Source organism: Sinocyclocheilus rhinocerous, unplaced genomic scaffold (assembly GCF_001515625.1).
Source record: "Sinocyclocheilus rhinocerous isolate Xijiao unplaced genomic scaffold, SAMN03320098_v1.1 scaffold72, whole genome shotgun sequence".
Lineage (NCBI taxonomy): Eukaryota > Metazoa > Chordata > Actinopteri > Cypriniformes > Cyprinidae > Sinocyclocheilus > Sinocyclocheilus rhinocerous.
Window position 1 is genome coordinate 1,960,072 of NW_015628351.1, and position 12,889 is coordinate 1,972,960.

The window sequence follows — 12,889 nt, forward strand, 5'->3', positions numbered from 1 at the left end:
TATTCTGTATCTTTTCTAAATGTTTTTTATCTTAATTATTTTTTTTTTTTTTTTTTTTTTTTTTTTTTTTTGTTCATTCATGTTTATTTTGTGCTTCAACTAGGAATGAAGTGAAAGAGATGATCCGTTCATGTGCCAATTTAACTGAGGCAGATAAAGCTGTCTTTAACACCACTTTAAAGAGTGTCAGAATAACATTTGTTTGAATTCTTATAAAATTGAATTTTGTAATTATAAGGTGGAAGACGTGCTAGTAAATTTTGAAAACTAAAAACAACTGAAAAAAGCATAGACTAAAAGATTGATCTTGGGATTTAAGAACTGATAATGGTTCATCAAAAATAACTTTTTTTTTTTTTTAATCAAGAAATTAATATTGTCAATCTATCTTGCATCCACACAGCCGACATGATTACCAGCTGTAGTTTATACATGTTGTGTGTATATGAAAGACTCTTGACAGTCAAATGCACCATCGGAGAAGCACTAATTAAACATCACCATTTCTGTCAGTAATTTCGAATGTTAGGCCATCACTAATTTTGTAGGTTTAAAATGATGAAGTCAAACGTATTTCTTTGGATTAACATGCACCAATGAATTTTGATTTCATGTTGACTTTAAAATGGCAATTTAATCAACCTATTCACCTTACCTCAGTATCAGTAAGATCACTTGTAAGACCATTTGGATTAGAGCTTGTGAACTTTTTTTGTTTGTTTTTTTTTTACAGAGGAAAAGGGTGACTCTGATGAGGATGATGAAGGCCTTGAGGACCTCTCAGACCTGAGCGATGATGATGATGATGATGAAGAGGATGTAGATGACTTGGAGGAGGATGATTCAGGTGATTTATATGTTTCTGTAAAGAGCTAGGATTGGCTTTGTTTAGGGTTAGATATTCACTATGTCTGAGAAATCTTCTGTATGTTTTCAACATAATTCTGCTCATTATATTTTTCAAGTAGGTAGCATGCCATTTATCTTTTCCCCATTTTTGTCATTGTCTCAGATGGTGATCAGAAGAAGCCCTCGTCTTCTAAAGGCAAAGCACCAAAGAAGATGTTGAGCACAGAGCTGAAGGAGGTGGCTGAGGGAGATGAAGATATGGTTGAGGACCTGGAGCTCTCTGATCAGGACTAAAGTCACAGTGTTACATCAGAGGGTCATTTCTATTTCACATCCAAACATGATTTATACTGTTATTAAAGCAATAGCTCACCAAGAAATTAAATGTTTTTTTGGTGAACTGTTCCTTTAAGAGCCATGTACAGCCCCTGTTGTAGTAATTAAGGTTTTTTAATTGTATGTATTTTATAAAGTGTGAAACAAAACAAATTAATCTAACATTTCATAAGGTTGTCAAATTAAAAAGACCTTATTAAAACTCTGAACTTTGTTTTAAAACTTTTTCAGCTCAGTATTTGGAGATGTTGCATTGTGCCGAGGGCACTGCTTGTGTTTAGAGGTGGTGAATGGGTAGGCCAGAGGCGGGAGGTGGAGGCACGGGGTCAGCCCTGAGCACCAGGCTGCCAAACGCTCGTATCATCCACTGCCAAGCTGTGCTGCCCAGGTGGGGAGAGAGGAAGAGACGAAAACAGAGAGCAGCCTGTTCTCTCGCCAAAACATCTCTCCCCTTCAGTGCTTTCACGTCACTTTCTGAAACCGCTTGGCATTTTCAAAGTGTTTTAAAGCAGCGTTTAAGCTGCCAGCACTCCACACAGCTCTAGTGGTGCTGTGGGAAATTGGTTAAGAACGACAACTATACTAGAATAGTCAAAAAATGAAATTTGTCCTCATTTACTTTTAACAATTTTTTTTGACTCGAGTTGTTTCTTCCAGTTCACAAGATTTGTTTAGGAATTAGCCTGATCTCATTCTTGAAATCAACTTATATGGTACGGTTCACTGGAGAGAAAAACTATTCACAGATGATGACTAATTTAGGTCTGTCTCAAACCTAACATAAGACATCAGAAGACTCTGAATATGAGGACACATCATAAAAACTTTAGAGTTTCTGCATCCTTTTTAATGTCCACATTCACTGTAATTGCAAGGAAAAACATGTCCAAGACATTCTATTTTTGTGTTTTATGAAAGTCAAAGGTTTAGAACACCTTAAAGGGTCAGTAAATGGTAACATCATTTTATTCCTTTTTAAAATCATCCTCTCTTATGCTCACAACTGGGTGTAACAGCTGGTGTTTATGGCTGAAGCATCTATCCTGTTGCATAATGGGAGTGTGAGCATACATATTTTGCGTTCTGTTCTTTCCATCACTCCCAGCTTGAGGTGCTGTTCGGAACGTCAAGCAACGTTAAATTCAGGCCACCGTGACTGAACGTCAGCTGGGCTGCATTAGAGTAAATTCAGTTTGCACTAGAGCTGCCGCACGCATCATGCCTGTGTTTGCGCGAGTCTGGGTAACAGGTTTACTCGTCTATCACTCGGAGCACAGTCTATCACATGCAGCACCTGGCGCTGACAGTCACGGGTGTAGTAAAACGATTTTTTTAAGGGGCGGATGGTGGACGTCCCTGAGAGTCAGTTGTTCTTTGGGTTAGGTGGGGGCCACAGGGGCCCTGTTCTGTGACTGAACCTGACGCTCTGACAGCTGTTGTTGACCTGAACCCTGCCCCACCCCTCCACATGCTCCCTCCCCTAACCAGGGGATTTACCGTCCGCTGGGGCTACCACTCCCTGCCCTACTGTGGAGGAGTTTGGAAATAAACATATTACTCAAAGAAAATAAGAGGAGAGCGCATCTGTAAGTTTGCAATAGGATTTATTTCACCCAGCAGAGAATAGAAAAATAGGATGAAGACAAAACATTGATGGGAAATCTAGAGAATATTTTAATTAATTGCTTACATATTTAAAAAGAAAAAACATTTCAAAGATTTGCATAAAGAGCTTTGTGCCTTCCATTTCCCTGCAACAAAGTGAAAAGTATTGTTCTTTGGGATCAATTTAAGGACAATTTAATATTTTGTTGCTCTAACTACAGCAAACAAATTCCTATAAATATTTTTTTCCTCTCATTTATATGCTGAAGTGGCATTTAAGATTGGGGCTCATGATTATTACAACTGGAATACACAGCAAACAGAAAAAGATGAACAAAAGTACCACCGAGTCAGCCAGTCAAAAATGTAATAAAGATTTTTAACTCGTGCAACTACATTTAACAAAGCGTACCACTTATTTCATCTTCAGTATATTCTCATCTTGAGCATGTTTCTGTACAATTCAGGATAACATGTATTTCCCACAGCAGTAAGTGTGACCTCACAATGGCATTAATCCATCTATGGACAGGCATCGGGAGGGATGTCCATCCTTCCCTAATGCTCTTTTTCTCGCGGGGTCGTGAAACTAAAACGGGCCCAGATGTTGGTCGGGTGAGAGTTTGGGCCATTGCTTTGTCTTTTGGTCACAGGAAGTCTAAGTGCTTTACACATCTCTCTTTTTGAGGTCCTTTTCCATTTCACTTCCTTTAGTACGGCGCCCTGTATGTGTACCTTGTTTCGTCACTGGTGAGATCAATGCTAGATCTCGTTTGAAAATTCCACATCCATCCATCTTTGGTTTTGGACTGTGGAATGCATAGTTGCACTGGTCAAGACTGCAAATGAGTTCCATCCTGTTCTTATATTTACTCCTCTTTGGAGGATTTAGTCTTTCGAAGGGAAACCAACTCCAGAGAATTTAAAACGGCTGGAAGTTGGAGGAGAAGTTGGCGTGAAAGCAAAAAAAGATAGCGTCTCTTTCGAAGTTCACCCGTCCCCGAGAATGTTAGGTACCACAAGAGTTCATCGCAGCGAATGTTGCTTTCCTACAACATCTGACACAAAAGAATGTCGTATGTGTACGTTCACTGGATGCGTCTCCCTTCCTTCTGGCATGCCGTTTAAGAGCAGCTGTCTGCTCACGTTCATCTCTCGCACACTCTTAACGCTTCCTGTCTCGTCCCCAAGTCCCTATTTGCACATCTTTGGATTTTGGCTTCCATACAGCCGCTGCGAGGGGTGGAGCTGTTTTAGCCCGTGTCGTTTCATCAGTGTCTCTCGTCTTTCTGCACATTTCTCCACACTTTTCCTAAAAAGATTAAGTGCCTCTGCATAAAGGTCCTCAAGTTTGCTTTTTATTTCGGGAGGGGGGGGTAGAGGGGGTAAGAGGAAGGAAAGAATAGTTCAAAGAGGGCCCCCTTCATGCCCTCTCTCTCAGATTTTACCTCCTCCCTGAAGCACTGCCTCTGCCATATGGAGAAGCAGTCAAGAGTTTTAATGGCCAATTCTACGAGGGAGGTTTAGTGGAGTCGTAAGCTCCCGCTGAGGAGGGGTTTCCGTCCTCCTGTTTGGGGGAGGCGCGGCAGGCAGGAGGGGGCACGCTGAATGGGGAGGAAGTGCTGCCGGTAGAAGGAGGGCGGGTCTCGGTGGGCAGGGGGTCTCTGTCCGTGGGGCGCAGAGCAGATGGCGGCAGCGGGAGGGCCAGCGGGAAGCTGGTCATGTAGAATATTCTGCCAATACGTCGCGCCACCTGAGGAAAGCAGCCACATGCCAGCGTTACTTCTCACACTGTACACCCAACAGGAAGTGCACAAGGATGTACAGTTCCAGTGATACAAGATGATTGCTTTCATGTCTGCTTAGATTAATGAATGCAGAATTGTGATTACACATGAAGAAACAAAGACAAAAGAAGTGGTCCTATTTATAGGTCAGGGGTAGGCAAGTTCAGTCCTAGAAAGTCTGAAAAAAAAAAACTCACTTTGCTTATAGCCTTAGTAATCCTGAAGACATTAATTAGCTTGTTCTGGTGTGTTTGATTAGGGTTGGAGCTAAACTCTCTAGGACCAAAATTGCCTATCCCTGCTATAGGTTAATGGGGCTGTGGGCAAGGTTACGAAAGTTGCCCCACAGGTGTAAAAATTACAAATATCTTCTAGCCAGAAGTTCTAATCTGCTTTATGTATTACAGACCATCTTGTGGGCCCCCAGGTACTGTTCGCAGTTACTGGGGGAACCAAATTTGGAGACTCTATGCCAGTAGTGTAGTCTCCTGCTCCTGGTGGGCCACTTCAGTGCAAAGTTTAGATCCAATCTTATCCATTGCACATGCTCAGATGTTTTAAGTGATCCTGAAGACCCTGATTAGCTTGTTCGGTTGTGTTTAATTAGGGTTGAAGCTAAACTCAGGAAGGTGGCCCTCAAAAAGCAAGATAGGACACCCTTGCTCTATGGCAGGGATGGGCAACTCTGGCCATTGGGATGCCTCTGTTCGGCAGAGTTTAGCTCCAACCCTGATCAAACTCACCTGTAATTCTTAAGATCTTGATTAGCTTGTTCATGTGCGTTTGATTAGGGTTGGAGTTAAATTCTGCAGGGCAGTGAGGACAGAGTTGCCCACCCTTTCTCTAAGGTATACCTGCCCACTATTATTGCAACTTGTACAGTCCTGCTCCTGGAGAACTATTGTCCTGTAGTGTTTGGCTATGCCCTATTTACAGCTATTTAAACACACCTGAATCAGCTAATCAAGTTCTCAGGATTACTTGACAGAGAGGTGTGTTGAAGTAAGGTCTGCATAAAATCTGCAGGACAATGGCGCTCCAGGAGCAGGATTTGACACCCCTGATACAGCAGGTAATTTTTTTACCTGAGAGCGGATCTTGAGGGCAGGTCCTAGTTTCAATCCCATGTTGTTGAGCAGGTGGTCTTCCGTCAGCAGTGGCAGAGTCTCGCCGTCGATGACCTGCTCTCTGAAGACCTGAAAGAGATGATTTGGCTTCAGCTGATGTTGATGAACATGCACCAACTCACTCCACATGCACGCAATTCACGTGACTCTCATTCCACAGGGAGGCTCATGCACACTCGGCATCTGCAGTGAAATGAGGTACACTGGTCGACAGTGGGGTTTTGGTGATGCGTTGCGCATGCGACAAAGTGACATCCAGTGTGGTGAGATGTGTGAGACAGAGCTGTGAGTGAGAAAGATAAGAGCAGCGCAGAGCGGCCTTCTAACTTTTTAAAGTACGCTCTAGAAACATCTAAATCAAGCTATTCTGGTCTAATGTTCTCGTCTACGAATTGCAGCACATGATCTTCATTCTGTGCTGTACTGTATGTCTCCAGTAGCCCCTGTTAAAGGCAGGGGGAGGAGAGGAGGCGTCCAATGCTCTGCTCCTGCTCTTGTCCTCACCTGTGTATACTCCCCACAGCCTGCTAGGCTGCTGATGAAGCTGCACACCTCCTCCACACTCCACTTGCTGATGTCCTCGGCTGCTCCCGCCTCTTCTCCGTCCACGAAAAGAGCTCCCATGGCGCCTATGGGCCCACCGGGCCGAGAGGAAGAAGAAATCATTAGAGACAGAAGGCCTCCTGTCCCCTTACACGGACGCTTGCGCCTACACACCGCTCTGTTATTGACCCTGCCTATTACAGAGTTTAGTAAATGTCAGCGACAGGGCCCCTTCCTGGGGGAGGTCTCTCAGCTGGAGCAGGTAATGCGTTTCAGATGGCTACGGTTGCTCTGCACTTATTCAAGCTAGGTGGGGACAAACACTTCAGCTACTAGCCTTTAACTAGATACTGTATTAATGCTGGGCTAAACCTTATATGCTTCTTTAATGTGTTGATCTCTCTTGAAAAAAATTTTTACCACACAATTTTGTCGTGTTGTGAAAGTAACTTTGTTTGAGGAACAACCCCAAATGTATGTTCCTGACTTCTTTCATGGTACTTCATAGTATTTTTTGTTGGTGTTGGTGTTTTTTATAAAGCCTGACAGCTGTGAATGCCATACACATAGATTTATAGGGACAAGAAAAACCTGCATGTTATGGTAAACAGTGACAGAATTTTGGTTTTTGGAACTATCTTTTAAGAAGTCGTATTTGTGTGCTTGTTCGCTTTCTGTCTCATCCTATCAATGGTACAATGAGACTTGTATGTTGGTATACTGGTGCATTTTTGTGTGTGAGCCAAAATCTTTTTGTATGTTGCATGTTCAGTATTTGCTAGAATGCCTGAGGAGGGTTAGCTCAGCTTCTCTCTGAGTTGGTCACTTCCTCATTAGGAGACTCATTTTCCATTAAAACTTGCTCTGGGCTTGCTTGCACTCTGGGCTCAATTTCTCAGTTTCTCTAACTCTCTCGCTCACTCTTTCTGTCTGTCTGTCTGTAAGGAATACTATTTGAACTCTAGATTTTACAGATAGTTAAAGTTGAGGAGCAGGCATATGGTGTCACTAACACTAGTGCTGTGTATGTTCGTTTTAAAAAAAGGAGTGCATCGGGTGAGTTTGCTGAACTGGAATTGGAGGCTTTTGTATATGAAAACTGTCCCTAAATGTCTCTAAAATGCAGTATCTCTCATTGGATGTGATTGGGTTTTGTTATCTGAATTTTAAAGACCTGTAAACTCACCGGTGTGAAAGTAAGGGCTGGTGTATGGAAAGGTGAAGTGCAGAGCTTGTCCAGGCAAGGTGGGTAAGGGTGGGATTCCTGGTGGCAGGTATTTGGCCTCACTCTTGCTCAGTCCTGATGTGAAGAGGTGGTGGGTTGGTGACTCTTGGCCAGTGGAGCTACAAGGAGCACTGAGCCTCCCTGACCCCTCCCCCAGCTCTTTCACCGCTTCACTAGTCTTAGTTACATCCTTGCCTTGGCACACACCTGAACCGAGACCATGTCCGTCAACTTTGGAAAGCCTCTCAGGCCTGTCTTCCCCAACCTCTGCATCATTCTCAAAGTCTTTCATGTCTTCATCCTGTCCCTCTATTTCTCCATCCCGTGCACAGCCCTCCCCAAGCATCTCTTTAGTCTCAGATGAACCCCCATGTTGGTCCACTCTGAGTGGTCCTCCTTTCCTCAAGCTCTTCCTGTTGTTAAGGTCTTTAGAGGAAGTTCCTACTGCTGCCCCCTGGTGGTTGAGGGAGAGTAATGGGGTGTTGTTGTGCCGCAAAACCAGCATGGCGTTGCGGCGATTGAGCTCCTCTCGGAGTGGGTGGCCCTCTGGGATTTCGTGCAGGCTCCGCAAGGCAGGGTGTTCTGCAGGGAGCCCAGGATGCAGGCCCAGCGGGTCCGCCAGCAATCGCTGCCTGTGGAGGTTCTCTAACTCCTTCTGTCTCAACAGTTCAGCAGACATTTCCAACCTGGAGGAACAATCCACAATCAGAGAGGCACGCTGCAACTCGGAAATAAATATTTCCAGAGAAAAGCTTGCAACTATTACATAATAATATGAAATTCCACACAGTATCATCAATTAACTCTATCTTTTGCTATAGTACAAGCAGTTGCTCAAACATCAATTTTAATAAGAGTCAGACATTTCTCTGTTTAGCTCTATAACATTACCTAGCAAGGTTCTGTTTACGAAGAATCTCCTGTTGACGGGCGAACATCTCTGCCTGAGCAGGCTGCAGGAAACCATAACCTACAGGACAATGGCAAAATAAGAAATACATCTATCTGTATACAATTTAAATCTAGTGTTCACAGATTGTTCACATTATTCAACATAGTGTTCAATACAGTTGCTCCAAATAAATAATGCTAAACTTTTTTGCTTTGAGTCATTTTTGCAATTACATTTAACCAACTGGTCTCAAGGTACTTTTTAGTGAACATACAAAGTCAGCTCTTCTCAAATTCACACAGTTGTCCGGTATAGTTCATGACATTAACTATGGACTATAGCTACACTAATGTTTGAGCACAAGAAAGTGTCTCCTTTGCCTTAATGTTGATCAGTATCTATTGCTGTATAATTTCAACCCTAACAAACCTCAAGTATTGTTTGAAAAGTCCACTTGTGCTTTATTAATTTAAATGCTATTGTATGACACAGAAGTTGATATTTTGTTAAATGATGCAAAGACAATTGTATATTTTTTAGTATGTGTAAATTATTTTGGGGGCTACTATAAATGTGAGACCAATCTAAATATAAATAGATTTATCAGAGACCTTTCTTGAATGTGTATATGGGTGGAAAACAACCCATAACCCATTAAAGGAACTCCCAGGTTAAATGAGCTTGGAGTTAATGTGAGGGTGTGTTACATCTGGCAGAGCTAGCTCACCTGGGGCTTGGCAGAGGGCAGAAGGCATGCCCAGGAACGGGGGACGCAGGTGAGGCCCCAGAGCAATGTGAGGAGCATTCTGCGGGGACAGCAATGGAGGAGGGTGCGATATGTCTCTGTACACAAACAAAAAAACACCATTATTAACCAACTGCTGCTGTTTTTCTACATGTCTCCATCGCACATGCCTAGCACTACAACAGTACTGGTACAATGTTTGCAAATTCTGTTGCTGTTCTTACTGGCACGGGATGTGTACCTTTAGCAACCTGCTTAAAGTCATCATGAAACAGTGTTTACAACCCATTTTACTTTTTAATAAAAAATGAGACAAAAATATATGAAATTTTGATTTTGATTGCAAAGATCTTTGGAGTAACGTACACACATGAATCACTCAAAATAAAACAAAGAACATGTATAAGTACATGTAAGTAATCAGGGTCTGTTTTGATGTCATGATGACTTTAGTAAATTGTTACTTACATGCACTTTCTTATTGTGTGGTGTTATGGTAATGATACAGGGTTTATCTAACAGTTTGGTACAACTGCGGCAGTATGGTAATGATACAGGTTCTTTACCATAACAATTTACATCTGTACCAGACTGTTAATGATATAGATTTCCAACAGTCTAATACGGCTGTGTGGTGGAATGGTAATGATTCAGGTTTTTTAAGTCAGGCACAGCTGTACGGTGTTATGGTAATGATACAGGATTTAAACAGTCTGTTTTAGTTGTGCTGTGGTATGCTAACAATACAGATTTCTAACAGTTTAATATGTTCATGTGGCGTTATGGTAATGATTCAGGTTTTTTAAGGAGGTACACAGTTATACAACATTATGGTAATTAACAGGTTGCCAACAATCTGTTACTGCAATGTGGTGGTGCAATGTACTAACAATACAGGTTTCCAACGTCTAGTACAATATGGCTATGTGGTGTCATGGTAATGCTGCGTTCTCTTCCATTGGTTATTTTTATCGCTCCCCCCGGTGCACGCGAGCCACCGTAGCCCATCATCAGTCCTGTCACGCTGCGGACAGTGGCACTGTTTGTATCCTTGCCCCCCACCCCCCACCACCACCACAACAACCTCCATCATCTCCTCGCTCTCTCTCCCTCCCTCTTGCTCTACCGCGCTTCTGTGGCCCTGCCACTCTGGTAATGAGGCCTGAATGCACAATAAGAGCATGTCATACTCCGACAGCTGGGGCGGCCCCCTAGCCTCGCCCGGGCTACAGGCTGAAGAACCCACTAATTAACACAGTTCTTCCTCTTCCACCCCAACACACATGCATACATCCCCCTCCTCTTCCTGTCTCTCTCTGCTGTATTCAGCCAATAAAAAAGTGGCGTGTCGCGTAGCCTCAATTATATTTTTTTCCTTTTGTACAGGCGGAGAACACAGGCTGTTCGTATACAATACAGCGGCCGCCTTTATTGAGCCCTGGCGGGGGAGAAGAAAACGAGAGGAGGGGTAAGGAGAGAAAAGGAAGGAGGGGGAAAATATGAAGACGTGTTCTATGACTGCTAGTGACAAGGTGTTGAAATCCAGGCAGATCCTGCAGTGTCTTTTTAAAGCTTTTTACTGCTCCTCTGCCAATGCAAGCCCCTCCATTTACAGCAACTCTTCACTGAGCACCCCAAAACACACGCTCACACATGCATAAATATAAATGAAACCCAACGCGCCTAAAGCAAGCGAAAGAACAGCGCGGTTGCTTTGTACTTGTGACTGAGCAACGCTTGCTCCAGGGGGAGAGAGACTGAGCAACGCAACGCAACACAAACACATAAACATCCAAACAGAAGAGACGAAAAACAACAAAAAAAAAACATTAGAAATGAGGAGAGAAGTCACATTTTGCTGTCCTCTACTTAGGTTTTACATTATTTCGTAGCTAAATAGCCCTTGCGTGTCTTCTTTGAGCAAACACAAAGAAGAAATCTAAAAAACAGAGGGAGACATGGAATGAGTGTGTGTGTGTGTGTGTGGACGGAGGGGTGGAGAAGGGTGTGGAGAGACACAGAGGGGGGAAATCATCGATCGATCGGGCGGCTGTTGAAATGTTAATGCTAATCGTATAACCGCTTTCCGCCGGTGCCTCGCACTTCTGTGGCAGCTCCAATTAATCTGGAAGAAGGCAGCGCGTGACCTTGGGGCCGGGAGTCGGGCCGGCAGCCCAGCCATGCTTATGTAATTACACTGTGAAGTGTGTAATCACCTGGCCTAATCCCTCAGGCCTCACAATTAGCCCGGGCGGCGCTGGCCAGGCCTGCCAAACTCTGCGCCGCCCTGCGCGGCCCACAGATGAATAACGGTCAATTAAAGCTGCATGACTGGGGCCGCGAAGCGTCCGCTCGATAGTAATTAGCTGTAATCATGGGGAGACGTGACCGGCAGACGTGCTTCTCCTTTTATAGGAAGCAATTTTGGAATGAGGCAAGCATTAACCGTTTCACTCTGGGTCTTTGGCCCACAGAAAAAGAAAAATGGGGTAGAGAGCAAGGAAGAAACTGAGCGATATGGCGGATAGCAGGGACTATGATTCTGCTTTAATGTGTATTCTCACATATAATATTAAAAATGTAAATTTAAAAGCTGCAGTGTTTGACTAGTGGCACCAGATGACGTTGCGAAAATGAAGTTACCTTTTCTCTGTGCAATAAAGAGTTTCACCCAAAAATTAAAAATTCTCTCACAGATAGAATTAAAATGATATTGATATATTTAAAAATGTCTCAGTGTTACTACCCCATTTACTTTCATTCTTTAGAATATCTTCTTTTGTGTTTCACAGATTTAAAAAAATAATACAGATTTGAAACGCATTAAGTAAATGATGACAGTATTTTAAATTTTGGGTGAACCATCCCTTTAAGTAGAGATAGAGGGAAGTATTTTAACATTAAAAGAAATTGCACAAGGCAGCTTTAAAAATGTGTTAAATTTATTTCCAGTACACTGACTGCTTCTCAGTTTACTGGCTTAATTACCTCTACATCTTTTGAGAACAGCCTCTGTTCCTCCACCCTGCCCCGTCTCTCCTTTTCTCTATCTGTCGATCTCTCTCTAGCTCTCTCGCAACCTAACTGGCGGTAGGGCAAGTAGACGTCACTTGTGTTCGCTCATGTGTGACGACCTGTCAGAGTGGCAGCGGCGTCGCTCCCTGCCTGAAAGCAATGGCTGTGTGGAGTGTTGTGCATATGTGTGTGTGTATATGTGTGTGTGTATTTGTGTGTGTGTGTGTAAAGGCGGAGGCAGAGCACCAAACTGGTCAGAAGAGAAAAAGAGAGAGAAAAGTAGAGCGGAGCTGACAGGATGGCCCTTAATGAGAGGAGCCGGGGGATTAGCCGCTTGCCGCACCGTGCCCGCCTCGCCTTGACTTGAGGCGGGAACACATTTGCACAGGAAGCACATTAAAATGCATAAGGCTCTTGCTCACCCACCGCCCCCCACCCCAGACCACTGTCTGTTGCTTGTGCTGCCCCACATGCCAAACACATTAGGATTTGCCTTGCAGAATCCCTAAATGCAATCTGCCATTTAAAACCAGACAAATGGCCGGCCGTGGCTGCAGGACTATTGATCTTGGTAAAGATTTGTTTTTAACAATAGCCACTAATGGGCGTCAGATAATCAATTATGGAGAGTCGATAGAAAGGTGAGCTTGAGGAATGGCTTCCGGCTCACCGTTTTAGCCTGGTCAACTCTCTGTCAATGCTTTAGAGGGTTTGCAATGTCACACGGTCTGTGCTAAAAGCTTTTAGCCCACCCAAAAATTCAGG

At 43.5% G+C, this 12,889-nt stretch overlaps 2 protein-coding genes across 3 annotated transcripts in view; one reads left to right on the forward strand and one right to left on the reverse strand.

The window, feature by feature from the left end:
* Positions 1 to 1,390, forward strand: part of LOC107737559 (nucleolar complex protein 2 homolog) — a 31,940-nt gene extending 30,550 nt beyond the window's left edge. The window contains exons 18-19 of the mRNA XM_016549074.1: positions 734 to 847; positions 1,013 to 1,390. Coding sequence (XP_016404560.1) covers positions 734 to 847; positions 1,013 to 1,143 — 245 coding nt within the window. The 3' untranslated portion in view covers positions 1,144 to 1,390. The remainder of the gene's footprint in view (positions 1 to 733; positions 848 to 1,012) is intronic.
* A 1,400-nt stretch (positions 1,391 to 2,790) lies between these two features.
* The window catches only part of LOC107737557 (sterile alpha motif domain-containing protein 11-like), a 61,054-nt gene continuing 50,955 nt past the window's right edge, over positions 2,791 to 12,889 (reverse strand). Inside the window, exons 8-13 of one of the 2 annotated variants that reach the window (XM_016549073.1) lie at positions 9,092 to 9,207; positions 8,364 to 8,442; positions 7,434 to 8,158; positions 6,257 to 6,333; positions 5,663 to 5,773; positions 2,791 to 4,543 (exon numbers count right to left, since the gene is read on the reverse strand). In XM_016549073.1, coding sequence (XP_016404559.1) covers positions 4,301 to 4,543; positions 5,663 to 5,773; positions 6,257 to 6,333; positions 7,434 to 8,158; positions 8,364 to 8,442; positions 9,092 to 9,207 — 1,351 coding nt within the window. In that variant the 3' untranslated portion in view covers positions 2,791 to 4,300. Of the gene's footprint in view, positions 4,544 to 5,662; positions 5,774 to 6,208; positions 6,334 to 7,433; positions 8,159 to 8,363; positions 8,443 to 9,091; positions 9,208 to 12,889 lie in introns of both variants that reach the window. The other variant, XM_016549072.1, reaches the window with a different exon arrangement.